This window comes from Arabidopsis lyrata (genome assembly GCF_000004255.2).
Source record: "Arabidopsis lyrata subsp. lyrata unplaced genomic scaffold ARALYscaffold_7, whole genome shotgun sequence".
NCBI lineage: Eukaryota > Viridiplantae > Streptophyta > Magnoliopsida > Brassicales > Brassicaceae > Arabidopsis > Arabidopsis lyrata.
Window position 1 is genome coordinate 9,032,118 of NW_003302549.1, and position 25,797 is coordinate 9,057,914.

Sequence of the window (25,797 nt, forward strand, 5' to 3'; positions counted from 1 at the left end):
ATTTAATTTGGTGTTCTTGATAACCACTAACCACTGATAAATATGATATAAATAAACATTCAAATTTGAAAACTCACATGCACTCACCAGATAATTAATACTATTACAACTATAAAAAATTATTACACACTGGCAATTGGCAAACACTTCAAAAAGCAATAACATCTTTCGTCATCTTCTTAAAAAAAAAAAAAGTGAGAAATTATAGCAACAAAAAGGTTCACACAATGGTGGTGGATTGTGGAACACTTCTGGACAAAATAAATACTATTTTTATACTATTAAAATAAAATGATCAAGTGGCAACGTTGTAATCAAAAAGTTTCTTTTATTATTTCTTTTGTTACGTTCCCCATAATCATGTTATTTTATTACTTAGTGCATTATATATCATATACTAATATAATACGACCAATTGCATTGTATATATTCTCTACATAACATGTTATTTGTAAAGTTCATTACATGAATAAAGTAATATGTCGTTCGAGATAATAGCATGTTATTTTTCTGTAAAATTCATGTGTGTTACTGTTATCCAATCCAAATGATTGTATTTTGAAAAGGAAATCATTATTATTTACCTAATTAAACAAAAGGTTAATTTTTTGGGTGGAATTAAACAAAAGGTTAATTAGCATAGCGTATCATCTAAAATAAAAGTAATAATGTGTGTTAAGGAAACATAGCGTGGTATTAGTATAAAAGAAAATATGAAACATTTAAAAAATACAAAATCTTTGATTATTTTTAGATAATTGACCAATATTTTAGTCACCTCTGTATATACTCTTTAACAAAATTCATGAGTTTAAAAAAAAATAAAATAAAAAATAAAAATTCATGAGTTTTACTTTGTTCCTTTAATTATAAATACTTTGATATATCTGGAAACGGTTTCTTCCAACTCACTGATAATATATTGGACCAAACCAGTGATGCAGCGTATATTAGAGAGATTTTGCTGCTTAAAAAAACAACAAAAAAAAAAAAACAAAAACCAAAGAGAGAGAGATCTTAATGAGCAAATTCAGATGTGGTCCAAGCTAGTAATTATTTAGTGGGGGAAGATCTATGATTATCTATAGAGTTTTTTTTTCTATAGATATTCGCATCAATGCATCGTAACTTACAGCAAATTCTCGGGTGTTGCTCGTAAGGTCGTCAACTCGTCATGTAAAATGTAAATCGTGTAGTAAATCAAACTACTAAAAATTTTAGTTGATGCAGCTATCTATGGCAAAGTTCCACATACGATTCTGTAATTGAGAGTTCTACTTGCACAACAAAAATCTAGTTTTACCAGCATCATGATGTATAATATTACCAATAACAAACGAAACAAACTGTTTTATCTACATCACCCTATAAATTTCCGGTATACTCGATTTATTACAAATATTTCACATTCTTTTAAATTCAAATTACAAATCTGATAGTAAAAGCATTTAACAAACTTATTAAATGTAAAACAATCTTGCTAGTACTCACTCACTTCAGAGGAGTCACGAAGGAGTTAATGCTGACAGCTGTGATTTGATGTACAAAACCAAATAGCTCGACACATAATTATTGGGAGCCCATAATTATTCTTTCATTGCAAGTGTTAATTTGTTAAATAGATCCTCAAAGACAGCAAAATCTTTTCAACAAAATAGATGTACAAACCCAGATATGTAGTTATAATTCTATAGGTTTGCATTTTAATCATTGTTAAAATCAATTTCTCTTATGATAGTTTATATTATTGGTCACCGCAGTATTATTATACTGATTGTCTTGGAATATCATAGGTTGGTCTTCTTCTTACATGACTGCTAGTGTAAATTTTCTTAGACCATCTCCAATGTATTTCCTTATTTTTTTCTCTATTTCTATTATAGAGGTAAATTTTCTCTATTTTTACTCCAATGTATTCTTCTATTTTTTCTTCTAAAAAGTTTAACTCTATTTATAGAGAAAAAAATAGAGATTCTCTATTCTCACCTCTATATATAGAGAAAAAAATAGAGATCTCTATTTTAGATGTGAGAATAGAGGTGGGTTGGAGTAAATTTGCCTCTAAAATAGAATTTAGAGGCAAATATAGAGGTGGGTTGGAGATGCTCTTATATCAACGCACCTAAAAGAAATCTTACAATATATTTGGATACTAGTCACTAATTATGAAATACAAGAATAGATAGAATCTAATGATAAAGCTAGTAAACAGAGAAGTGTAACTTAGTTTACGATCTTTTTTTTTATAACTACTTAATTACGAAAATATCATATACCCATTAGTATTTACTGATAATACATCTTTACTCCACAAAATGAGATAGCTAAGCTAACAATAATAGATAAATAAAAGTTTGAAAACCGTGTGTCACAATCCGTTTCTACATTAATCGGTATTTAATCATATGTTATTTATATTGGCCTGGTACTACCATTTTTATTAGTATTGCTGTTGTTTTCACGTGATCTATCTACCTGTCCAGGATCATTATTGCAGTTTTTGGTAAATGATTAGACTTTCATTCTGAGCATTATTGTATAGTTTTTGATAAATTAATATGATTGGAGTTTCATGTGTTCACATGTCTCATGCACTAACAATCCCATTCAGGACAATAAATAAATAGATAATTACACCATATTGCATGTTTTGGAGAGGAGAACATATACGAAAAATTATTGTGTAGTGTCAGCATCTACTTACTACATTTTGTAGATTAAAATATCACAACTAGCTAGGAAAAGATAATATTATGCCTAATTAATTGTTGCTGAAAAATAAGATATTGTAGAGCTATATATGAGACATTTCTCTCATACATTTTTTTTTTTGTTTTACCTCCAAAGTATACATAGTTCTTAAAAAAAAGAGAATATACATTTATTCAAAAAGAAAAATATTCAGAATATATAATGTGTCATTTCCAGATATCTCAAGACCATAACATGTTATTTAAAGTTTGAATCTACTGTTATATTTATAGTACCATGTTGCATATGGTATTTTATCTCATATATAAATAACAATAAAGTTTGTTCATTGATCTGAATAAAATATGATATGATATCCCTTTTAAAAATTAGAACATGTTGTCAAATAACTTTTCTCCTTTTTCCTTTGGTCTAGATAAAATTTATGTTGAAATTTCTTTTCAAATATAGGTTCCGTTAACAGTATTATGAGTTTGACTAGCATGTCTAATGAGTAATGAATATCGAAATAGTTGAATTATGAAACAGTGCACCAGTAGAACAAACATAATATTTCAAACAGAATTGCAAAACATCTGAATAACAAAAAGATATATATATATATATATATATATATATATATTATTTTTTATAAATTATATATATAAATTATTTTTTATAAATAAAGAAAATTGAAATATATACTAGGCAGAGTATAACCAAAATAAATACTAGTTAAAACCAATTTATCTAACAAGTTCGGAAACACTATGATTACATAATTTACATTGTCTATTAATGAGATGCAATATCACGACGTTTCATGTTGTTATGGGTTCTCTTGACGATCAAAATCGTAATTTGTAATTTAAAACATCGGCTAAATTTACAAAACCTCATCCTATATGGCGACAATCTAAAAAGCAAATCTATAACCATAGATATTATAAAAATTGATTTCCCACTTTTTACAATAGTTTTTTGTATGGACGTATAATATACATTTGATATCGGGACAATCAAAAGTTTTTTTCTTCTTCTATATATTAGTATCATTTATGTATGTGATACTTAATTTTTAATTTTTAAAATAATTTAACAAAAAGTCACTAAATTAAAACATGAGTAGCATTAGCCGTAGGTGACTTTTTAATGACTTCTGTTTGTAATTTGGTTTTCCTCAAAATTTCTATAAATGTAATACGGCATGGAGTCTTTTTTTTTTTTTTTTTTTTTTTTTTTTACGGCATGGAATCTTCATGAAGACTCCATGAAAACTCCACGGCATGGAGTCTTCATAATCACGTTCTCATTTTATTTTTGGAAAATGCTCAAAATAGCATCATGCATGTCTTATGCGTTTACTTGACCGTTAATACTTAATTTTACGCTATAAAGAAAATATTTCTTTGTCAAAACTTCATTATTTTAGTCTTCCATCTAAAGATTATTATTATTTTGATCAAATTACCTAAATTTCAACGTTTGAAAAATGTTTTACACAAGGCTTCTTCTTTGGATCAGATGTTAATAAAATAATAAGTAAAAGAAGAAGAGCATCAAATTTTACACATATATATATATATATATATATATATATAACATGAAAAACGTGTTTTTTTTTATGTTATAAATTATACTGCTATACCCATATTTTATTCATGCAAAAAATATGAACTAAGTGTTAGTGTTATATAAGACCATCTCCATCACACAAATTTTGATGGGTGTCTTGTAATAAAAGAAATATATAGTTTAGAAAATTAAGGGTGTTTTTAAAATCTGAGACACCCCTTCTAAAGTGTCTTCCAAAGACATTTTGAAGTGGTGCCTCAAATTTTAAAGACACCCATAAATATTAGATTTTTGTTTTTTTACTATATAAATTTTTTAGTTGGGGAAGAATCAAGGAAATGAAAATAAGGCTTTAGTCAACAAAAGGCTTTAGTCAATGAAAATTTTTACACAACCTGACAACCATCAAAGTCCACACAGCCTTGGTAAGATTTTTTTAATTTTTTTTTTTCGCCACTTTCTATTATATCCATGTACGTGGTCAATTAGATCTGGATCTACGTGTGAATTGTAACCTTATTTTATTATTATTATTATGGTTTCTCAGTTGTTAGGAAGTTTCTTATTGTCACATTTTAGACGAAAATAAAATAAAATATGATTTGTCTATGCGTATATATACCCACTCCTTAGTAGTTCTACTCACTCACAAAATCAATTCTTCTTTTATTTTCTTAAAAGAGCTCAAAAACACACGACCATCTCTCCACTGCCTTCTTAGCCTTTTTATCTACCGTAATCATGCCTACACCAGCAACATCAGTGGCTCCATCAACTGGATCTGTCCAGAAAAAAGATCAAGACTGGCGTGCGATTTTGTCTCCCGAGCAATTTAGAGTTCTCAGGGAAAAGGGCACAGAGTAAGAAAACTCTTTAAACATTTAACTTCTTAAGTTATAATTTCATTTGCATCTCGGTATTAGTCCAAGATTTAGCCAGTACTTACCAAATGAACTTACTTTAAGATAGTCCTCCTGATTTTTGTAATGGTTTTGGTATAGAAACCGAGGCAAAGGAGAGTATACCAAACTTTTCGACGATGGAATCTATAGTTGTGCTGGTTGTGCAACTCCTCTTTATAAGTCCACCACTAAGTTTGACTCTGGTTGTGGATGGCCTTCCTTCTTCGATGCTATCCCTGGTGCCATTAAACAAACGGTAATTATTGACATGATATTTTTCTTTTATGACACACAATTATTTTAGACTTAGTAATAAAGATTGTGGATTAAACAAGTTTTATGTTTATAAAATATCTCTATCAGCCCGAGGCAGGAGGGAGAAGAATGGAGATCACGTGCGCGGCATGTGATGGACATTTAGGTCATGTTGTCAAAGGAGAAGGTTTTCCCACAGCGACCGATGAGCGTCACTGCGTCAACAGTGTTTCTCTCAAGTTCTCCGAAATTTCTTCCCAATAAGTCCATATTGATGACCACTATATATTGTTGGACCAATTCCTCTCTTTCAAGAAAATTTGAAAATCAAGTCTGATTGTTTGAGATTGTTATGTTTCATTCCTAGTCATGTGTGATATGCTCGCTCCCCTGATTGTTGTTTGTCCCTCTTGTATGAATTTCTTTTTAATAATTATATTATTTGTATCTTTCCATTGACCCTTGATATGTTCAATGCAAGTCCTATATATAATAAGATTTGGCTTTTGTTTTCTCATATCTTTATTTAAATGTTTAATCAGTAGCTAGGTAGTATATATAGTTTATGCCCATTTTTTAAAGGGAGTTTCTTTTATTGCCAATTAGGTTGCAGGTTTAATTTTCCATTTGAATTAGGAATTCACAAAAATGAAACAAAAAATGAAACAAAAAGGGGAAAAAATAATCGTCAAACCCTTTAAATTTTGAGAAAATCAGAACTTGCATAAAATTTGATTACGTACCGATCAAAATCATAGCATAAAAAATACAACTAATGACTATGATTAAAAAAAAAATTAAAAAAATTATATGACTAGAATCAAGAAGTTACGCTAAAAAAAAGGCATCACCACTTCGCTAAAAAATTCAAACAATTTTTATTTTTTAATTAATACGTACAAATTTGAAAACATATAAAAAACGGATAGTGTTTAGTTACGCTTTGCCCAACTTGTGGGAGTCTTTACTCTGGTAGGGATAATTTGGTAGCAATGGTGCCTATGGATAATGGATCAATAGTAAGAGCGATTTGGACTACATTTTTATTTCCATTAATGGAAGTTAAAATTATATATATATATATATACTACAAGAAAACAGGCAGATACCGACTAACTTAGGCGACCATGAATATAGTCGTCATTTTTAGCGACTGTATGGTCACTGATTTACGACTATTGTACGACTAAACTTATATAGTCGTCCATTAGTCGTTAAAAACCGACCAAAATCAATAGTCGTACTATTAGTCGTTAAACAATGACTATTAGGCGACTAAGTTGTTAATTATATGTTGGTGTCGCAAAATAGTTGCCAAAGTAGCGACTACGTATACGACCGAGATGTTTAGTCGCCAAATTAGCGACTAATTAGTGACTCATTCGGCGGGTCGTAAGGTAGTCGCTAATTAGTCGTAAATAACAGTTAGTTACGCACGTTTTTTTCGTTGGGTGGTAGGTGTATCTACTTTTATGGCGACTACGGCTTGTAGTCGTTATTTAGTCACTGTGAAAATGCCTATATAAAGAAAATTCTGCAACTCTTCTCTTCATTGTGCGAGCAACAAAAAAAAACAATAAAAAAAACGTTAAGAAAAAAAAAATCCAAAAAATTCCAAAAATTCCAAAAAATTCCAAAAATTCCAAAAAAATTCCAAAAATTCCAAAAAATTCCAAAAAAAATTCCAATTTTTTTTTTTTTTAGTAATGGCGGGAAATTACACTAGAGTCCACAAACGAAGTTAACCTTTCGTTTACCAACAATAGGTTAATAATTGAACCTTTTTTTTCTTCTAGAATTGAACGAAGTTGCTTTGGAATAGTTTCAATGTCATTTTTTTTTTCTATATATAGAGACCAATAGTGATCTTGCAATATACTTAAAACTTAGCCCAATGTTAAAATTGACATTATATTGATCTGCATATTACTATATTATATATATTTTTTATAATAATGAAAAAGTAGATATTTTAATTTATGATATAGGATACAATCATAAATTCGGTATGTCAAGATTTATTTATATAATATCATATTATATTTTATAAGATGGAAATACTAAAACGTGACCAATAAAATAATTTCATACATAATAACCACAGCAAAAGCCAAAAAAGTCCACAACTACCTTCTTACCAAAAATAAACAAAAGTCCACAACTACCACCTCTCTCTCTCCCCCTCTTATCTTAGCGCTGTTACCAAATTTGTCTAGTTTCGAATCTTAACGTCTATATATACCCCTATTCATTCTATATGTTGAATCACAAAACTTAAAACACAAGCTAATCACTTCCTCTTCGATCTCTCAAACAGATCCATTTATTGCCATGGCAATGACCGCGACAGCAGCAGCTCCACCTACTAAATCTTTCCAGAAACAAGACGAGGAGTGGCGTGCGATTCTGTCTCCTGAGCAGTTTAGGATTCTCAGACAAAAAGGAATAGAGTAATAAGCCTTTTATGTCTTTTCCTATTTCTACTATATATGGTTTACTTGCATAGTAAAATTTTTTTATAATGTTGTAATGTTATTTGTGATTTAGGCAACGAGGCACTGGAGAGTATACCAAATTGTTCGAGGAAGGGACTTACTGTTGTTCTGGTTGTGGTACTGCTGTTTACAAATCCACCACAAAGTTTGATTCCGGTTGCGGCTGGCCATCATTCTTCGACGCCATTCCCGGTGCTATTAACCAAACTGTAATTATTAACACACTCTATCTCATTTGTATATTTTTTTTTGCCAAAACCATATAAGAAGATTGTTATCTAAATAATTTTTGTGTTATGTTTTGTTTATGTATTTAGCCAGAAGAAGGTAAGAATAGACTGGAGATCACATGTGCAGTATGTGATGGACATCTTGGACATGTTCTCAAAGGAGAAGGTTTCCCAAATCCTACGGACGAGCGTCATTGCGTTAACAGTGTCTCTCTCAAATTCTCTTCTACAGATTCCTCCAAATAATTGTTTGAGACTCTATTATTGATCGGACGACTTCATATATCTCTCTCAAGATCACGGAATCAATATTCTTTGATCCGTGTGAGCTTGCTATGTTACATTCCTACTCATATGTGTATGTGATACTATTATTCATGTGTGTGTGTGATGTTGTTTTCACTTTCCAATTTATTATCCAACTATTTGTTCAATGTATGTCCCTATCTGGTTATTATGAAATTTCCAAATTTATAGTTATTATTTTTTTCTTTTCGAAGCCAACAGATTACACTTATTAATATATTGGCTAACTAGTAAGAGTTTAACAGATACGTACATTAATTTGTGGGTCTATATACCAACCAATCTCTTCAATGAATATTATTCTATTTGAATTAAAGCAATACGTTTCGAATTATCATTAGACTAAACGTTTTCTTTTACATAACCTAATCAAAAAGTAAAAATATAATTTGGGATACCAACAAGAAAAACCATAAATTAGTCCATCTCACATATGAATATGATACCAATATACACACGCGTACGGCTCCATCTCACCGGCTCGGACCCTTGATTGATCGTACTATAAAGGATCGGCTACGTACTCTTTATCGAACCTCTTCCTCGATACCTCCGGGGAAGTCACGTTATGTGCCCTCCTCCGACTACTCTCCTTGAACTCTATGTTGCGACTTGCGACATATCGACCGTTTTAGGAATAATTAGTAGGTAAATGCGTTTGTGGGGGCATATGCCAATATTCTAGTAAAGGGATTTTCCTTCGCTGCCAATATACTTTTAGGCGAAATGTCTTGGAAATTTCACGGCGTAGAGCTAGAGTTTTTGGAATCATGGCCTAAGTAATTTACCATTAATGTGTAGTTTTTCTTTCACCCACCCAATTCAAAGATTTCCAACACCAAACTCATTCATGTATATTCACATGTCTTGTCTAAATTCATTGTTATACTTTTCTGCGTGAAATAATTGTGAAACTTCACATAAAGGCTGAAATAGTCCTCATACAAAGACTTACAACTCCGGTCTAGTTCAACTTACCAGTCCAATTTTAAACATTAAATTGACTTAGATACTCAGATGGAAAAAATATTAGGAGCATCATAATAAATAAATTTTCATCGAATAAAACATTAAAATACGAATTTGAATTTGGGTGTTGTTACCAGCTATACCACTAGAATAAAATTATATGTCTTAGTTGAATTCTATAGATTTGTATGTTTATTTGTAATTGCATAACATATTAACATGTATATACACACTAGCCTAATGCACACATACTGAGTACATTTTCTTTTTTTGTCAATAAATTACAAAAGCTTTTAAACGTGTTAATCAAGTAGAGTATTTATTATGCTTTGCTCAACTTGTCTGAGTCTTACTTTGGTGGGGACGTGATTGGTCATCCATTCCAGCCCGTGGACCAAGTATAACGAGATACATTTATTTGTTTATAAATTAACAAATATATATTTTTTTTTAATAACCGCGAGTCTCCCAAAGGCTTTTTAGGCCCAAAGACTAATCTCACGAGGCTGGCAATTCCCCTATGTAAACCTGCCAGTGGCCGTGTCTCAAACCCTAATGGCGAAAGTCACAGCTGTGACCCCTTTACCACTAGGCCACAAGGCCCGGTTAAATTAACAAATATTTACAGAAAAATAAACGCATTCGATAATCTTTAAATTTAACAAGTTAGTAAAAAAAAACTTACAATATACTGACCAGGCAGGGTCTTCTCCGCTAGTTTGATGTTTAAGTTGACATAAAAAAAAAACTTATAATACTAATTGCGTATAGATTTGATTGACAATATGGAATATAATATACTTTTTTAACAAATACTAATCACAAAAACTATATTAAAAACATCATTAAAAATGTTATTTTCGACATTTTCATACTATTATATTTTACAACTATATAATACTGTTTGAACTATTATGATATCACTTAGTTTTTTCTACTCGCTAAAAATATAAATACCGTTTTGTATTACCAGTCGGACCATATATATAGGTTAAAGTTTATTTGCCAACACAAACAATAAAATTTAATTTGTGTTTTAGTTATATATCTATTTCTGTTTTCTTATAAGACGAAGTGTTTTGGAATATTTGCAAAGTCTATATTTTTTTAATCATGGAGAGAAGAAACTACTGCTTTCCTTTTTTTTTAATATGTTCAACAAAGACTTGTAAATTTCAGCGAGTCAGAATTTAAATTTGTAATTTAAATATCAAACTTTTTTTTTAATAGAACGATCGGTCGCGAAGTTGCTTTGGAGTATTTCAAAGTCTATAAAGATTTTAATCATGGAGAGAAAAATCAATGTTTTCATAATCTCATGAACATAGAGGGTCTTATAACTTTAATCTTTTTTTCTGTCAACGAAAGACTTTGAAATTTCAACGACCAAACGGAAACAACGTGACCGCTAAAATAATAAAATGGAAAAAAATGTATTCGCATCGTGATACAATGAAATATATTATAAACACAGTCAAAAGTCCACAAACACTACCTCATTGCGTTTGCTGTTACCTAAATTATTATTATTATTTGTTTAGCATAGTTTCTTTGGAAGATCATTCTCCCGAGCTCTTTAAGAAATATTCTTGTCTAAGCTTATTTATACCCCAACCCATTTTCACGTTGAATCACAATTAAACTTCAAACAAAAGCTATATAATCACTTCCTCTTCGATCTCTCAAGCATCATTACATCAACAAATCCTATTCTCGTCATGGCAGTAATGACCACAGCAGCAGTTCCAGCAACGGGATCTTTCCAGAAACAAGACGAGGAGTGGCGTGCGGTTTTGTCTCCTGAGCAGTTTAGGGTTCTCAGACTAAAAGGCACAGAGTAAGTCCTCTAGGTTTTTTTTTTCGGTTTACTTGTGTGGTAAGTTACCTGAACATGTTGTAATGGTTAATTTGGTGATTTAGTAAACGAGGCAAAGGAGAGTATACAAAGAAGTTCGAGGAAGGGACTTATAGTTGTGCTGGTTGTGGAACTGCTCTTTATAAATCAACCACTAAGTTCGACTCCGGTTGCGGCTGGCCGGCTTTCTTCGACGCCATCCCCGGTGCTACTAAACAAACTGTAATTAATTGACTCTTCTCTATGGTTTTTAGCCAATCCGCCAAAACCATTTGAATTCATATATATTATACGTAAATAATTAAAATAACGAATTTGATGTTTTGTTTATGAATGTATATATACAGCCAGAAGCAGGTGGAAGAAGAATGGAGATAACATGTGCAGTGTGTGATGGACATCTAGGCCATGTTTTCAAAGGAGAAGGTTACTCTACTCCAACTGATCAGCGTCACTGCGTTAACAGTGTCTCTCTCAAATTCGCTCCTGCTGATTCCTCCCACTAATCATCATTGATCGGACCAATTTATGTCATGTAATCAAAGAATTATGTTCTATGATCTGTGAGATGCTTGCTAGTTTACATATTCCTACTCATGTAATACTATAATAAATCTTCGTTCAGTCAATGTACGCTCTATAGTTATAATAAACTTTGGTTACTCTAAATAAAACTTCTATTTTTTGTTCCTTTTTGTCTATTAGAAGCCACATATGAATTACAACATCTTTTACTTAAGAATTTTTGACAATAGACACAGACGAAAAGATCTAACACGAATCAAGAAGCTGGGATAATAGACGTAGGCAATAAAATGATGTAGAAGAAGCTGTCAGATTTTATTATAATCGATTTTGGGAGTTCTTATATATATATTTTTGTTGGTTTCTTTGTTCATGGACAATGAGAAAATAACGACAATGGTTTAAATAAGGACAAATGAGCATATACCTAAACCTAACGTTAAGTATCCAACATATATAAAATGACTAAATGAGTTTTTCTCAGATCTGTTATATGACCCGACGTTCGATCAACGTGTTTCCCGTCAGAACATACAACGAATCCAAGAAATTAGGCACAACTCTCAAGTCAACATTTGGCAAGTTTTTTCAGTGATTATATGAAATTAATTCTAACAAAGGCAGTTGTTTCATAATCTCAAAAATGAATATTGAATACATTTATATATTGAATCATTGGTCTTCTGCTTAATCCTTTTTTTTGTCAACACTTCTGTTGAATCTATTAATTTAATGCAACTTTTAATCCGAATACAAATAACTGACATCATTTAAATAGTAGACTTGCTAGTTATTTGGATGTAGTTAATACAAATAATGAATAATTAACCATCTTCTTTTCAAAATACTCAAAAGTTTTTGAATTGCTTAACCATACAAATCGCTGTCTTTTTTTTCGCATTAACAAGCCCGTCCATATCACTACTTTGGTGGCTTCTCTCAACAGAGTAAGCCGTTTGGATATTGGTGTTCCAATCCTTCATGATGACAACATCTTCTCCACTCATCCATGAGAGCAGCCTGCAGTTTTCCAAACGCATATATCCCCATGTGTGTGCCTATTATTCTTTCACCACTTTACAGATCTATGAAAACGACTAAATCTTGTCCAAAACAAATCGAACCCATGTATCACATGTCTTATCTAAATTCATTCGGATAATTTCTACGTGAAATAATTGTGAAACTTTCACATAAATGTTCAAATGGTCCTCATACAAGAACGTATAACTTCGGTTTAGTTCAATTTACCAATCTCCAATTTAAACTGGAAATTGCCTTGGATAGTTGGATTCAGATGGAAAATGATTAGGAGTACGTATCATAATAGATAATTTTAAACGAATTTTAGATGTTTTTTTAACAACATGTAATATGCGAGTTTGAATTATGCTATTTAGACCTAGTTGAACTCAAAATATCTTAATTTTTATTTATAGTTACATAATATATATACACACATATAGTATTGCACATATAATCTTTTTTTCAAAAAAATATATATTCTTTTTTTTTTTAATATGTACGAAAGCTTTTAAACATGTATTCAGGTTGATTACGCTTTTGTTCAACTTGTCTGAGTCTAACTGTGTGGTAAGGCCGTGTTGTTTGGTCAAGCCCATGGACCAATTGCGCAGTAATCTTTACCTTTATTTTTTATTTTGCTTAGAAATTAATGAAGAAAACATAACACATTCGTAATCCTTAAATTTAACCAGTTAGTAAAAGCTTTACAAAACTTAATGCATATTTAGGTTTAAATTTCCTTTGCCAATACAGACAATAAATTTTAATTGTGTGTTTAACTAGAGAACTTCCAAGTTTTATCAAAAAAAGAAAAAAAACTATCAAATTTTTTTCTTCTACATCGAAGTTGCTTTGAAATATTTTTCACAAGTCTAGTTTTTTTTTTTGTTTGGTTTTATCAAGGAGAGAGATAAGACAATGTTTTACGTAATCTCATGGAAAAAAAAAATTAAATGCACTTAACTTAATATTTTAAGATGTTCCAAGGAGCCAGAATTTTAAGAGGGAAAAAACGTGACCACTGACCAATAATACAATAAAATGGAAAACAATGTATTCGCAACGTGATCAAATGAATACTATTACATATACTTAAACACAGTCAAATTAAATATTATACAACCTCAATTTAAATATTTTAAATCTAGATCTATCGCGTTAATTAGCTGTTACCTAAATTATTATTATTATTTGTTTAGTATATATAGTTTCTTTGGAAGATTCTCCTGAGCTCCTTAAGAAATATTCTTGTCTAAGCCTATATATTAATACCCGAACCCATTTTCATGTTGAATCACAATTAAACCAAATCTTTGACTAGTAACAAAACTTCAAACAAAAGCTAATTTTTTTCCTCTCGATCTCTCAAGCCTCATTACATAAACAAATCCTTTTCTCGTCATGGCAGCAATGACCACGGCAGCAATTCCAGCAACTAGATCTTTCCAGAAACAAGAAGAGGAGTGGCGTGCGGTTCTTTCTCCTGAGCAGTTTAGGGTTCTCAGATTAAAAGGCACAGAGTAAGTCCTCTAGGTTTTTTTTTTTCGGTTTACTTGTGTGGTAAGTTACCTGAGCATGTTGTTATGGTTAATTTGGTGATTTAGTAAACGAGGCAAAGGAGAGTATACAAAGAAGTTCGAGGAAGGGACTTATAGTTGTGCTGGTTGTGGAACTGCTCTTTATAAATCAACCACTAAGTTCGACTCCGGTTGCGGTTGGCCGGCTTTCTTCGACGCCATCCCCGGTGCTATTAAACAAACTGTAATTAATTGACTCTTCTCTATAATTTTTAGCCAATCCGCCAAACCCTTTTAAATTCATATAATACATCATTTATATAACTAATTTGATGTTTTGTTTATGAATGTATATATACAGCCAGAAGCAGGTGGAAGAAGAATGGAGATAACATGTGCAGTGTGTGATGGACATTTAGGCCATGTTTTCAAAGGAGAAGGTTACTCTACTCCTACCGATCAACGTCACTGCGTTAACAGTGTCTCTCTCAAATTTGCTTCTACTAATTCCTCCCAATAATCAGCATTGATCGGACCAATTTATCTCATGTAATCAAGAATCTTTATTATCCGTGTGACCTTGCTAGGTTACATTCCTATACTCGCGTAATATTATGAGATTCCTATGTGTGTGTTTTTTCTCCACTTTCCAATAAATCATATTGATTCCTCTTCGTTTGATGTACACTCTATAAGTATATCTTAATAAACTTTGGTTAATATTTTGTTTCAAAAAATTAAAAAATTTGGTTACTATATATACTTTTTTTGTCTGTTCGAAGCTGACATATTACATCATTTTTACTTAAGAAGCGGTGACAATAGACATAGACGAAGAAATCATATCTATCACGAATCACGATACTGTGACAATAATAGAGATAGGCAATGAATGATGCTAAAGAAGCTCTCCTACTCACTAACAGATGTAAAGGTTTGGAGAATGTACAAATTAATGAATGGAATTGGTATCTTAATTAGGACAATCTAACGATGGCGGATTAGAAAAATTATTATTTAGGGTTTACGTATCTTTTGTGGGCTGTGAATGTTTTTTATAAAAGTCTGGGCCTGAAAACTTTTCTAGAGTCTTGATAGCTTTGGTCCCAACCCAATCTATCAATTATCAAAGCTAGTAGAAGACAATCAATGTTTTCTTGATTTACCAATGGAATAAGGGGTCCAAAAAGCTAGGAAATCATTAAAACACAATAAAGTAAAAAGCTTCCATGAATTATTTAACATTATAAATTACCATAATTTTTTTTTAAAATTTTGGATTCCGCCTTTATAAAAATTAAGATACTCGATACAATAATAAAAAGTTGTATAAAATATATGGTTTCTACTAATAGCATAAATACATAATTTTTAAATTTATACAAATAGTTAAGATCACTTATTGATATATATCTGTAAAAAAAAGATTGATATATGATTCTAATGTTGTTTGTCTTTTCTTATATCGTTACATTATTTCTCAAATTTTTTTTACTTCATTACACATTTTGTAGTGCTATGTTGTTTTCAAATTGTCCAAACAATAGTAAATAGTTTTAGACGCTCTAATTATTTTTCACTTAAATAATATAAGAGACTATTAATATATATAGTTTACAAAGATTGAGATTACTAATCATCATAGTAAATTTATGAATGTCAGTTTTAGAACAAATTTTGTGCAAACGAGTTTTATTTGTCTAGTGTTAGAGTCCAAATACAACACAAATAATTGTCTTTTTTTTTTTTTTAGGTATTCCCTTCTCAAAACCGAACTCCTTGGCTCTATAAGGAAAGGTGTAGTCTTCGAGATATGCTGATTGCACAAGGAGTTGGCTGCATCATTTTCGCACCAAAGCAGGCTCTGCTTTGGTGGTTTTAATGATCTTACTGATTTGGAGGCAACGTGTGTTGTTGCTCTCTTCCACCTAGAATCTGGTTTGGATGTGGGAGTTCCTTTTCTTCATGTTGAAGAGATCTTCAACATAGCTCCGTGGATTCAAGATGTCTTCCAAACTCGTATCACACCTTGCGTCTGGATCTTCTTTCATCCACCTCCCAAAATGTACAAAACATTTCAGAATGAGGACATCAAATGGAAAGCCCAGCCAGTGAGGATGTTGAAGCTAAAGGGTTCCGTGGAAGAGGTGAAACTCACAACTTTTAAGCTGAAAATTTCAAAACTTCCATGGAACCTCTACCTCTTCCAATACAAAGAAGATAGCAGCCTCTATTGTCTCACTCTAGGAGGCTCGAACGAGCGACCTCTCACTAGAAAGCCAAAGTCGATTCTGTTCAAGAGCTGAGACATATTTCTTAGGCAAGTTTGGAATTTCTTAAAACTGTGAAAGTTGGTCTTGTAGCAGTTTGTTTGTGTTTTTTCCTGTGATGTTGTAAACTAGGGGAATCACATTTTCTTCTTTTCTGACGACATGAATCTTCTGAATCCGATTCATGTGAAAGTCATATAAAACACGATCAAGACTCTTTGATAATAGACATAAACAAAAGAAATGATGTTGAATCTAAACAGAGAAGAGTTGTGACAGTGAACTGATCAATGCACTTGTTTCACAAAACACACAAACACAAGCGAGTCTGAAAAAAAAACAACTGAACTGATCATCTATGTTTGCTGCAGAAGTTTGCATTCGTACTCTCAGATCAAGAACTTGAGCCTTTGAGGCTTTTCGTGTGAGATAACCTCTCCACTGTGACTTGAAAATGTTAGCTAAAAAGAAAGCTAATTATTATTACTGAAAGTGAAGGGCAGAAGATAAAAAGTAACTCGGGTCATTTCTGCTTTAGCCATCAAGGTATATCAATTTCTTATTGAGATTCTTATTTATTTGTTGTTGCCAGTATTATATTACATGCCAAGATTGTTGTCTGCTTCTGCTTTCCAGGGTCTTGTTCACAGAGTAACAAATAAATGCGGAGATGCATGAGCTTGCATCTCTAAGAACCCGTTGCAAAAAAAAAAAAGAAGAGAAAGATTGTGAAGAAGGACGCATTAGGAGGTACTGGGTTTGACGCCCGTTGGGAGGGATCTCTTCTCCAAATGAGATGAATTTAACATGGTGTGGGTCCCGCCTTTGGGAGATGTAGGGCTTTCGGGCTTGAACTTCCAGATATTCAAAAAAAAAAAAGGACGCATGTTGTTTATCGACATGTCAAGTGAAGGTGCTAGAGATTTCTTTTCAGGAGCTGAGACAGATGAGACATTTCTTGGGCAAGTTGGAATGTCTTAAGACTCTGAAAGTTGGTCGTGAAGCAGACAACAACAAAGTTGGTTTATCCTGTGATGTTGTAAACTAGTGGAATCACATTTTCTTCTTTTTGACGACATGAATTTTCTGAATCCGATTTATGTGATAGTCATATAAAACACGATCAAGACTCTTTGATAATAGACCTAGACAAAATAAATGATGCTGAAGAAGCTGTCATGGCATGTTCTGAAATCTGCAAGGTTTCTTGATTAAGCTAAAAGTAAAACTACAGAATCTAAACGGAGAAAAGTTGTGGTTGTGCAGTGCACTGATCAATGCACTTCAAACAACGCAAAACACACAAACACAAGCGAGTCTGATACAAAACAACCTAAATCATCTTCTAGTTATAAGCTTTAGAAGCTCAATAGCTTCTTTTAATCTTCTCTCACTCTTTTCTTTTCCAGTCTGACCCTTAACGTTCCTGAAATCGTACACAATATCTTTAGATTAGGTTTAGATTAGGACACGTTTGATTCATACTTTGTTATTTGGATCTAACCCAAAGTTTCTAGATAGAGTTTTAGGTTCAGGATAACAGAGTAAACATTCACATCAATTCAGACAATAAAACGGGAAAAAATAAACTAACCGTTTCTCGATGTTTGCCTTACGAGTTAGCTCCTCAACTAAGGCGTGTAACCGTTTTACCAGTGCAGGAAGCTTTCGAACTGCTTCTACGCCTTTATGGCTACTGCATATCTTCTTCAGAACATCTGATGCAATGAAATATGCTTCTTCTTTGTTCCTGAAAAGGAGAACAAAGCAACGCAAAGGTGAGAATAGATGAAACTTTAATCTTGAAGAGAAGACTTGAGAACTAAATGAAGACCTGAGTAGTTCCCAGAAGATTGTCTGAATGGAACCTTTCGTGTCGATTAGCTCATCTGCCATATGTGGATAACGAGCAAGGTGTCCCAAAGTTGATAATGCATGTTTTGAAACTTGTTGGTCAGGGATGCTTCTGCTTGCAGACCGGATCAATGTTAGCAACTTGTCTATAGCTCCAGCTGCCACAATCTCTTCACAGCATTTGTCAGAGTATTTTGTTGCCGATTCTGTAGAGGAAACATGTTATGGTCCGTTAACATGTGGTTCTATAAATTAAGGAAGCTGAGAAACTCACCCAAAGTTTCACAAATGTGAAGAATGTTTTTTTTTTTTTTTTTTTTTTTTTTTTCTGATTATATTAATTATCCCAAATGGGCTTAACGATGGTGGGATTTACACGGGCCAATCGGCCCAAAAGGAAGAAGCTAAACCAAAACAGCACCAAATCGGAGATCTGCCCCGGGTGGAATTCGGCAGCACCGGCACCACCTCCAAGCTCCGGCGATAACAAGAGGCCCTTCCTTACTACTCCGCAGTGACTCAAGCGACATGGCCGGAGTTATCGATTCCCGCCACAAACCCGAAGTCAACGACGGAGCCGACCTGAAACTCCCCTCCCAGAAAAGATAATAGCCATAGACGACCGACCCGCTTAATCTGGTCCCGACCTAGCAACCAGAAACCAAGAACGAACCCTCACCTCCGGCGCCGTCCCCGACACAAGCTTCCTCTGTGACAGTCAAAGATCAATCCGGTCAGACGAAAACCAAATGCGGCAACGATTAGAGTCGTTGGCTCAAACAAACTCCCAACCGCCGTTCTCCACATCTAGCCATCCCAGATCCGAAGGATCTGCCGCTAATCATCTCGACAAGCAGTGACTCCCACCAATCCGCCTTCGACTTCCGCCGCTAGACGTAGCAGCACCTCCGACAACAGAGCCGTGAGCTTCCTCATGTCCCCTCCTCCGGCGTCCTCAAACCAGAGGTGGTATGACTAGAAGAAGACTCGAGGTCGTCGGGAAGATCGCCACAACCAGCATCGGAGACAGACCAACCCCACCACATCACCGCTGGAGACCCAAAACCGTCACCAACCAATTGATCCGCATGCCCCAGCCATCGACGATGAAGAACCACTCCTGCCCCCTGCCACACGAACCAGACTCCGAGAAGCAAGGCAAAGCAACCGGCTTGAAGGGAAACGACCAGCAGACCGGTGACGTCTCACCAGAAGCCGACCACTGGAGCATCACCAAGGAGACGCGCCCAGATCCCAAACTCACCAGAGCCATCAAACCACCAGAGAACAACCAGCGCGAGAAGAAATCGCCAACCCAGATCCGCCGGATTTAGCCACGGGATCGATGCCGTGCAGAAGCAGCATCACCAATCCGTCACCGGAGACCCCCCACAAGCGACTCAACTCGCCATGCGCCGGCGAAACTCACCACCAACAAGAGAGAGTCCAAACCGGAAAACCAACAGCCCAACCATAGAGGAGAGGAACGGCTGCAGAAGGAACAACTAAGCTAAGGAGAGAGAAGCCCTCTCCGGCGCCGGAAGGGCATGCCGGAGAGGCAAACGAAAACCAGATCGAAAGCTAGAGAGAAGGGAGAGAGAAAAACTAGAGAGGGAGTTTTTCTATGTCACGTTTCGTGAAGAATGTTGTGGACGTTTTTCATGCTCAGTAGTTCCGAAAGCGCAGAAAGAAGCTTGTTTATCAACCGTTTCTTGTCATCTATGTTTGCTGCAGAAGTTTGCATTCGTACTCTCAGATCCAGAACTTGAGCCTTTGATGCTTTGCGTGTGAGATAACCTCTCCAGTGTGACTGAGAGATATAAGGGTAAATGAAACTTGAAAATGTTAGCTAAAAGGAATATTACTGAAAGTGAATGACCAAAAGATAAAAGTAGCTTTGGTCATATCTTACTTGAATCATGACAATGTTATGTCTTTCCACAGAAGTTCTTCGCCTGGCAAATAAACCTCGAATATGACACTGTATTAAGACTGCTGATTTTCTTCTCATATTCTGTGAATGGAGAAATTCTCTCCACCAACGCTGCACTTTAATGACGGAATGTAGCATTTTTGTCATCCCAAAGCTGTGTTGTGGAAGTCTTGAAACCCCTTCGTCAAGTTTTGAATAGAGAGTAGAAGCTCCTACGATATTTCAATTTGAGTAAACATTAGTATGCTGAAGAAAGCATAATTCCAGCCAGAAACAATTATATGCAATCAGCTAAAAGTAAAGATACTGAAGAAATAGCTTAATCACCTTGAAGCCTGCTTCGAACAATTTGTCCCCTAACGAGCCTTTGAACCTCTGTGGCTGCATGCTTGCAGCGTTGAAATGACATCATGCAGTTAAATTCTCGGATAGCACTCTGAATGCATATGGTTGCTTCTCTCTGAAGATAAAACTTCCTTCTCGCCAACCAACCTCGGCAGTATCTCTACAGTTAGATGCAGGAAGTTAATAAAGCAGGAGTAGAGCACACATGAAGCAATCAGTGATACAGATTCTTGCTGTGGTTTTATGTAAGAATAAGACACCTCAATCGAAAAGAAAGGCTAATGAGACAGGAAAATGAAATATCAAAGGGAGACAAAAAGAAGTGACAAAGAGGAAATTAAAACTTACTTGAATAAGTATGGAAGAAAACTTGTATGTCCAATTCGTTCTGCGTGTGATCCATCCACGAACATAAGATTGGATGGTGATAGAAGAGATAACTTTTTCTTTATAACTCCTCCAAGCTAGTTGAATTTTGAGTGCTGCTTTCAGCTCATGATGAAGGTTGCTCTGATGTCTCCTTACAGCTTTCTGAATGACGGAAACAGATTTCCTCAACTTGATGAAACGACTTCGTTCAACAATGAACTTGACATATCTAGCTACAGGTTTTAAGTTGGCCGATCTTTCTGCAGGAATAACAAAACTTTCACCAGAGAGCAACTTGTTGATCTGTCAATGGCAGTGAATATGCACAAACAAATAATTACCTGATAGATGTAAAGTAACTTCCTCAACATTTAACTTCTCAAGAACTTGTATATTTTTCACTGACAACCATGTCCGAACAGAAGCTTGTAAGAAGCAGATTGCTCTCATCTTCTTTCTAAACTTGCGTCGTGCATGAAGTCCCTTAATATTCGATTGTATGACCACAGCTGCAATTTCTGTAAGCAAGAGGTATGCTTAAATTAAATAATGGATAGATTCCGATATTCAATACTCTATCTACCAAGAAACATAAAAGTAGATAAATAATCACCGAATCAAAATACAATGATACAATCAAGTACCATCTATAAGAGTTAGATCATAACAAGGTGATAGATATCGAAAGCAAGCTTATACTGTAAAAGTTGAGAAGATTAGAAATAGATCTTTAATTACCTCGTTGGGAATCTGTAGTGCATTTGCTTGACAAGGAGCTTTGCAGAGTATCGTTACTAGCTTTTCCAACAGAATTTTGGTTTTGGTTGGCCATGTCCTGCCACCAGGCTTTGATTGCCTGGAAACTTTTCGTAGTATCTACAAGTAGCATCACACGTTTGACAATCAATACCAGTGATAGCTGTATATTATCATCAAGCATGCTTGCGTCATTCAACCAATTGTAAGAAGCTGAAAACTCTATAAGAAACTAGGGTGACAACTATGAGAAATGAAAAAAAATTATAAAAGGAAATAAAAAGAATGAAAAAGAATGAAAATCATTTCTAACTTCTAAGATCATATACTTTAGGGAAAGTAAGAAAGAGATGAATGGAAACCTTCTCCATTTTCTCTGTCCGGTTCCTCATTTGTAACTGCTTCAGAGCTGCTGCAACTGATGCGTGAATATCTCTTCTCCTGAGCTTGACAGCTAGAGCACAGCAACTTATGAAAGTTCAGTTTCTCCTGAGAAAAGACGGAATTTGTAAGATAACCTACCTGCTAATGTAAATCTAATTTCCATCCAGAAAACTAATCAAGGAAAGCCATATTTTGTTGGTAAGAAAGCAATACCAAATTCTCCTTGACGATCAGCTTTGATGATAGGAAAGCCAACAGTATAATCACACTTTGGTTGCTAACTACTGCATTATGTTCCAGTAAGTCACCAATCTGTAGAACCTATAGAGATCAACATGATTTGTCAAGAAAATGATAACACTAACGTGACCATACAGAATATGTTAGCCTAATTGAAGCAAATCATCTATTGGAAAGAAACAAAGGGCACCTTAGTAATTCAATCTTCATATCACTAGTAATCTTTTCTTCTAAACTGAAGAATAACTAGAAATTCAGGCTGAAACTATTACCTCAGGAAAACTTCCCAAAAGTGCTGTCAACTTTTGCGACAGAATAAAATTTTGAACTGCATCATGGTAATCGGTATTGGACATTACTGATTGAGGGCCTTGTTCACCACCAGAATCCTGGATATAAACATTTATTCAGAAAATATAGCACGGCATGTATTATAAGATGCGTAAAGAAAAATGTCCTAGGTAAACTTCAATGCATTTAACCTGATTTCGAGTCAAGAACACCTCATACCTCTTTGTGTAGACATGGACAGCAAACTTCTTGACGAAAATAGTAGTCAAGCAAGAACCATATCCCCTTTCCATCCACCAATGATGCAAAGCTTTCTAACTTGAAGTCATTCTTCCTGGTAATTGACTGAGTGAAGATTGCAAGACATGCAAGTATTGTACATGGTTAGATATATATTACATAGGCAAAGAAAGCACCCACAACTCATAGTAAGGAAAGTTATAAGAATACGCTGATATAAGAAGCTACCTGGATCCAGTTCAAGAGCATTTCCAGAGGAGGAGTAGACATGGTAATTTGATTATTCTGTAAAGAAACCCAAAAAAAATAAGAACTGATGAGAGAGAAAATAGTGTTACTAGAGAAGTGTCACCATTAAAGATCTGATTGAGAGTGTTCTAGTAAAAGCTACATCCAGATTCAAATAACTAACAATGGCTAAAAATTGGAATAAATTATCAGAACCAAGGAAATTAAGTGAGCCTTAGCCTTACCTGTTCCAGCCCTTGGACTTTGTAGATTTCCTCCGTCAAGAGTCTCCCATTGATCAGAAGAGGCAGCTGCCCAGTTCAAAGAGTATAAATATAACCAATGAAAATCAGACGACACGTGCAGCAATCCACCAAAAAATGGACAGAGAAATACAAGAGACACTCACCTGCAAATGTACAAAAATGTTCCATAGCAGTGAAATAGTGAGCTCTCTGTCACCATCTGCAACATCTTCCCCAGTTATCATCATTCCCTCGTCATCTTTTAACGAAACTCCAGCATCCCTCAGATATTGAAGTGCAATTCTACAATTGACCAAGTTCTTCTTTCGATTGTCGGATGGAACTACCATTTTCTGTTTGATCAAAAGCCTCATCAGATCAAACTAACTCCCTAAATAGGACAAACTGGAAGTTCTTGATTAAAAATCAATATAAAGACAGACCGTGAGAATAGACGGATCATGAAGAAGTAGTTGAATAGCTCTGCAAAGCCGCACGCCATCTTGGAGGTCACCAAATAACTCTCTCACTCTAAAGTCGTATTCAACTATAGGAGACTGCAAGATCCATTCCAGTTATTGAACTTATCGAAACATCATATACTTAGCAATCAAGATCTCCTATAAGACATTGCATTGACTCTTAACTAATAGTTACCTGCTGATAAGGTATTTTGTACCCTATAATCACTAGATGCGCTAGAAGATTCCCTTCTCCATGCATTACATCAGAGGACAATAATTCTATGTTCAAAGCAGAAAATGGAAAATTAGCCGCAGTAAACATGAAAAAAAGCAAGAAAACTGACAAACTAAACAGCAAAATCTAAGAAAGTACCACATATAAGTTGGTGGCTAGACTTTATACTAGATTTTTCTGAGAACATGAGGGGTGAACCACCATCTATCCCATCAATACCATACTTGAGGGAAAGGCAGCTTTGAGATTTAGCTCTATCAATTACAAGAACGAGCAACAGAATCCTCTTCAAAATCACATTTCCAAGGGCTTCATAGTACCCTGGTCTGTACAATCCCTCAACCATCTTGTTATAAGCATAAGCTCTAGCAAGGCCATCATGAGAAAAGAACTGCTTATTAATTACCATCTTCAAGAATGCCATTTCTTGATCTGAGTTAACTTCACTGTCAGACAAAAACGAATCACCACCAAAGATGATATATAACCCTAAACGAAGCCAAACTTGGTTATAGCACATCAATGCCTTGATGGCCTTCTCCTTCATTCCAAAATCAGTTACAAGAGGGCATTGTGATTTCATTTTTATCCTCCCTTCATCTATATTCTGAAACAAGAACAATTAAGATTTAACCAACTTAAAATTAGCCCACAAACAGTATAAAAGACACTCTCTTGATACACATGGAGATATGTTTACCTTGGTAACACGGGTCATGACATCAAAAATCTCCTTGCAACTTCCCAAACTCAAGTGAAATTGCATTCTTTGCTTCAAATCATCTAAACTACACACATCTCTTAAAGATTCCCTCAGCGTGGAATACTTAGAACCAGTCAAGGAAGAGCCAATCTCTGAACCTTTTTTCTCACCACACCAACCTAAATTCCTCAACCTTTTGGGGCTTCTCCACATTGTATCAACTCCCACAGATTTACTATTTCCCAAAGCCTCACCACTATCTCTCTTCCCCTTACCTAAATTCCCAACACCAGAGTCATTCTCGAACGGATCACAACCGCAGTTTACGGGGTTTTCAAAGAGAAAATTGAGCCACACAGTAAGTGATTTAGCAAGAGATCTAAGACTCTTCTCTTTCGTCAACTCAGCCTTGCGTGAAGATTGAGATTGCTGAAGTTCAAATGCTTTAAGCCGCCTCGAAGAAGTTGAGACCTTAGACCGAGATGTATAAGAAGGAACCATGGACGGACGACGGAAGTTAGAAGACGAAGATTTTGGGGTTTGCTTTGATGCAGTGAAGAAATGCGGATACGGAGATTTACTGAAATTCGAATTCACAACTGAAGAACGCCGCGGCGTTTTGAAATTGGATATGTCACTGAGTAACGATGACGTAAGATTACGTGGCGGCGCCGGTGAAACGCACGGCGGTTCATTTTCATCCATCGGTGAAGAAGAATCGGAGATTCGTTAGAGAGAGAAAGAGTCGTTTGTTCAAATTCAAAATTCGAAAGACAAAAAAACAGTAAACACTAAAAGGTTTTTATTCTAACGGTTCCAGAGAAAAGGTTGGAAATCTCGCCGTTTTATTTTATTCGATATGAACGTCATGCCGTTTTAAAAAGCTAAAAACGC

At 34.4% G+C, this 25,797-nt stretch overlaps 5 protein-coding genes across 6 annotated transcripts; 4 read left to right on the forward strand and 1 right to left on the reverse strand.

The window, feature by feature from the left end:
* Positions 1-4,905: 4,905 nt before the first annotated feature.
* On the forward strand, positions 4,906-5,935 carry LOC9303893 (peptide methionine sulfoxide reductase B9). The gene is made up of 3 exons (XM_002867775.2): positions 4,906-5,126; positions 5,268-5,424; positions 5,532-5,935. The coding sequence occupies exons 1-3, from the start codon at positions 5,008-5,010 to the stop codon at positions 5,685-5,687; spliced, it is 432 nt and encodes a 143-aa protein (XP_002867821.1). The 5' UTR covers positions 4,906-5,007; the 3' UTR covers positions 5,688-5,935.
* A 1,144-nt stretch (positions 5,936-7,079) lies between these two features.
* On the forward strand, positions 7,080-8,633 carry LOC9303894 (peptide methionine sulfoxide reductase B8). Of its 2 annotated transcripts, XM_021018137.1 has the most exons (4): positions 7,080-7,189; positions 7,741-7,873; positions 7,971-8,127; positions 8,236-8,633. In XM_021018137.1, exons 2-4 carry the CDS (start codon positions 7,755-7,757, stop codon positions 8,392-8,394), a joined length of 435 nt encoding a protein of 144 aa, XP_020873796.1. In that variant the 5' UTR covers positions 7,080-7,189; positions 7,741-7,754; the 3' UTR covers positions 8,395-8,633. The 2 variants fall into 2 exon arrangements, with proteins under 2 accessions (XP_020873796.1, XP_002867822.1); XM_002867776.2 differs by lacking the exon at positions 7,080-7,189 and having other exon boundaries at positions 7,547-7,873.
* Positions 8,634-10,918: 2,285 nt separating this feature from the next.
* LOC9303895 (peptide methionine sulfoxide reductase B7) lies at positions 10,919-11,949 on the forward strand. Its single transcript, XM_021018138.1, has 3 exons — positions 10,919-11,260; positions 11,344-11,500; positions 11,626-11,949. The coding sequence occupies exons 1-3, from the start codon at positions 11,142-11,144 to the stop codon at positions 11,782-11,784; spliced, it is 435 nt and encodes a 144-aa protein (XP_020873797.1). The 5' UTR covers positions 10,919-11,141; the 3' UTR covers positions 11,785-11,949.
* A 2,171-nt stretch (positions 11,950-14,120) lies between these two features.
* On the forward strand, positions 14,121-15,068 carry LOC9303896 (peptide methionine sulfoxide reductase B7). The gene is made up of 3 exons (XM_002867778.2): positions 14,121-14,349; positions 14,434-14,590; positions 14,708-15,068. Exons 1-3 carry the CDS (start codon positions 14,231-14,233, stop codon positions 14,864-14,866), a joined length of 435 nt encoding a protein of 144 aa, XP_002867824.2. The 5' UTR covers positions 14,121-14,230; the 3' UTR covers positions 14,867-15,068.
* A 2,661-nt stretch (positions 15,069-17,729) lies between these two features.
* LOC9303898 (abnormal spindle-like microcephaly-associated protein homolog) lies at positions 17,730-25,729 on the reverse strand. The gene is made up of 21 exons (XM_021017575.1): positions 24,901-25,729; positions 24,339-24,807; positions 24,159-24,244; positions 23,945-24,058; positions 23,666-23,854; positions 23,502-23,567; positions 23,257-23,313; positions 23,008-23,133; positions 22,770-22,886; positions 22,471-22,578; positions 22,236-22,362; positions 21,856-21,993; positions 21,459-21,635; positions 21,097-21,377; positions 20,731-20,908; positions 20,383-20,615; positions 20,116-20,280; positions 18,745-18,769; positions 18,451-18,676; positions 18,211-18,366; positions 17,730-18,042 (listed from the first exon to the last, which is right to left on the reverse strand). Exons 1-21 carry the CDS (start codon positions 25,606-25,608, stop codon positions 17,955-17,957), a joined length of 3,834 nt encoding a protein of 1,277 aa, XP_020873234.1. The 5' UTR covers positions 25,609-25,729; the 3' UTR covers positions 17,730-17,954.
* Positions 25,730-25,797: the final 68 nt, after the last annotated feature.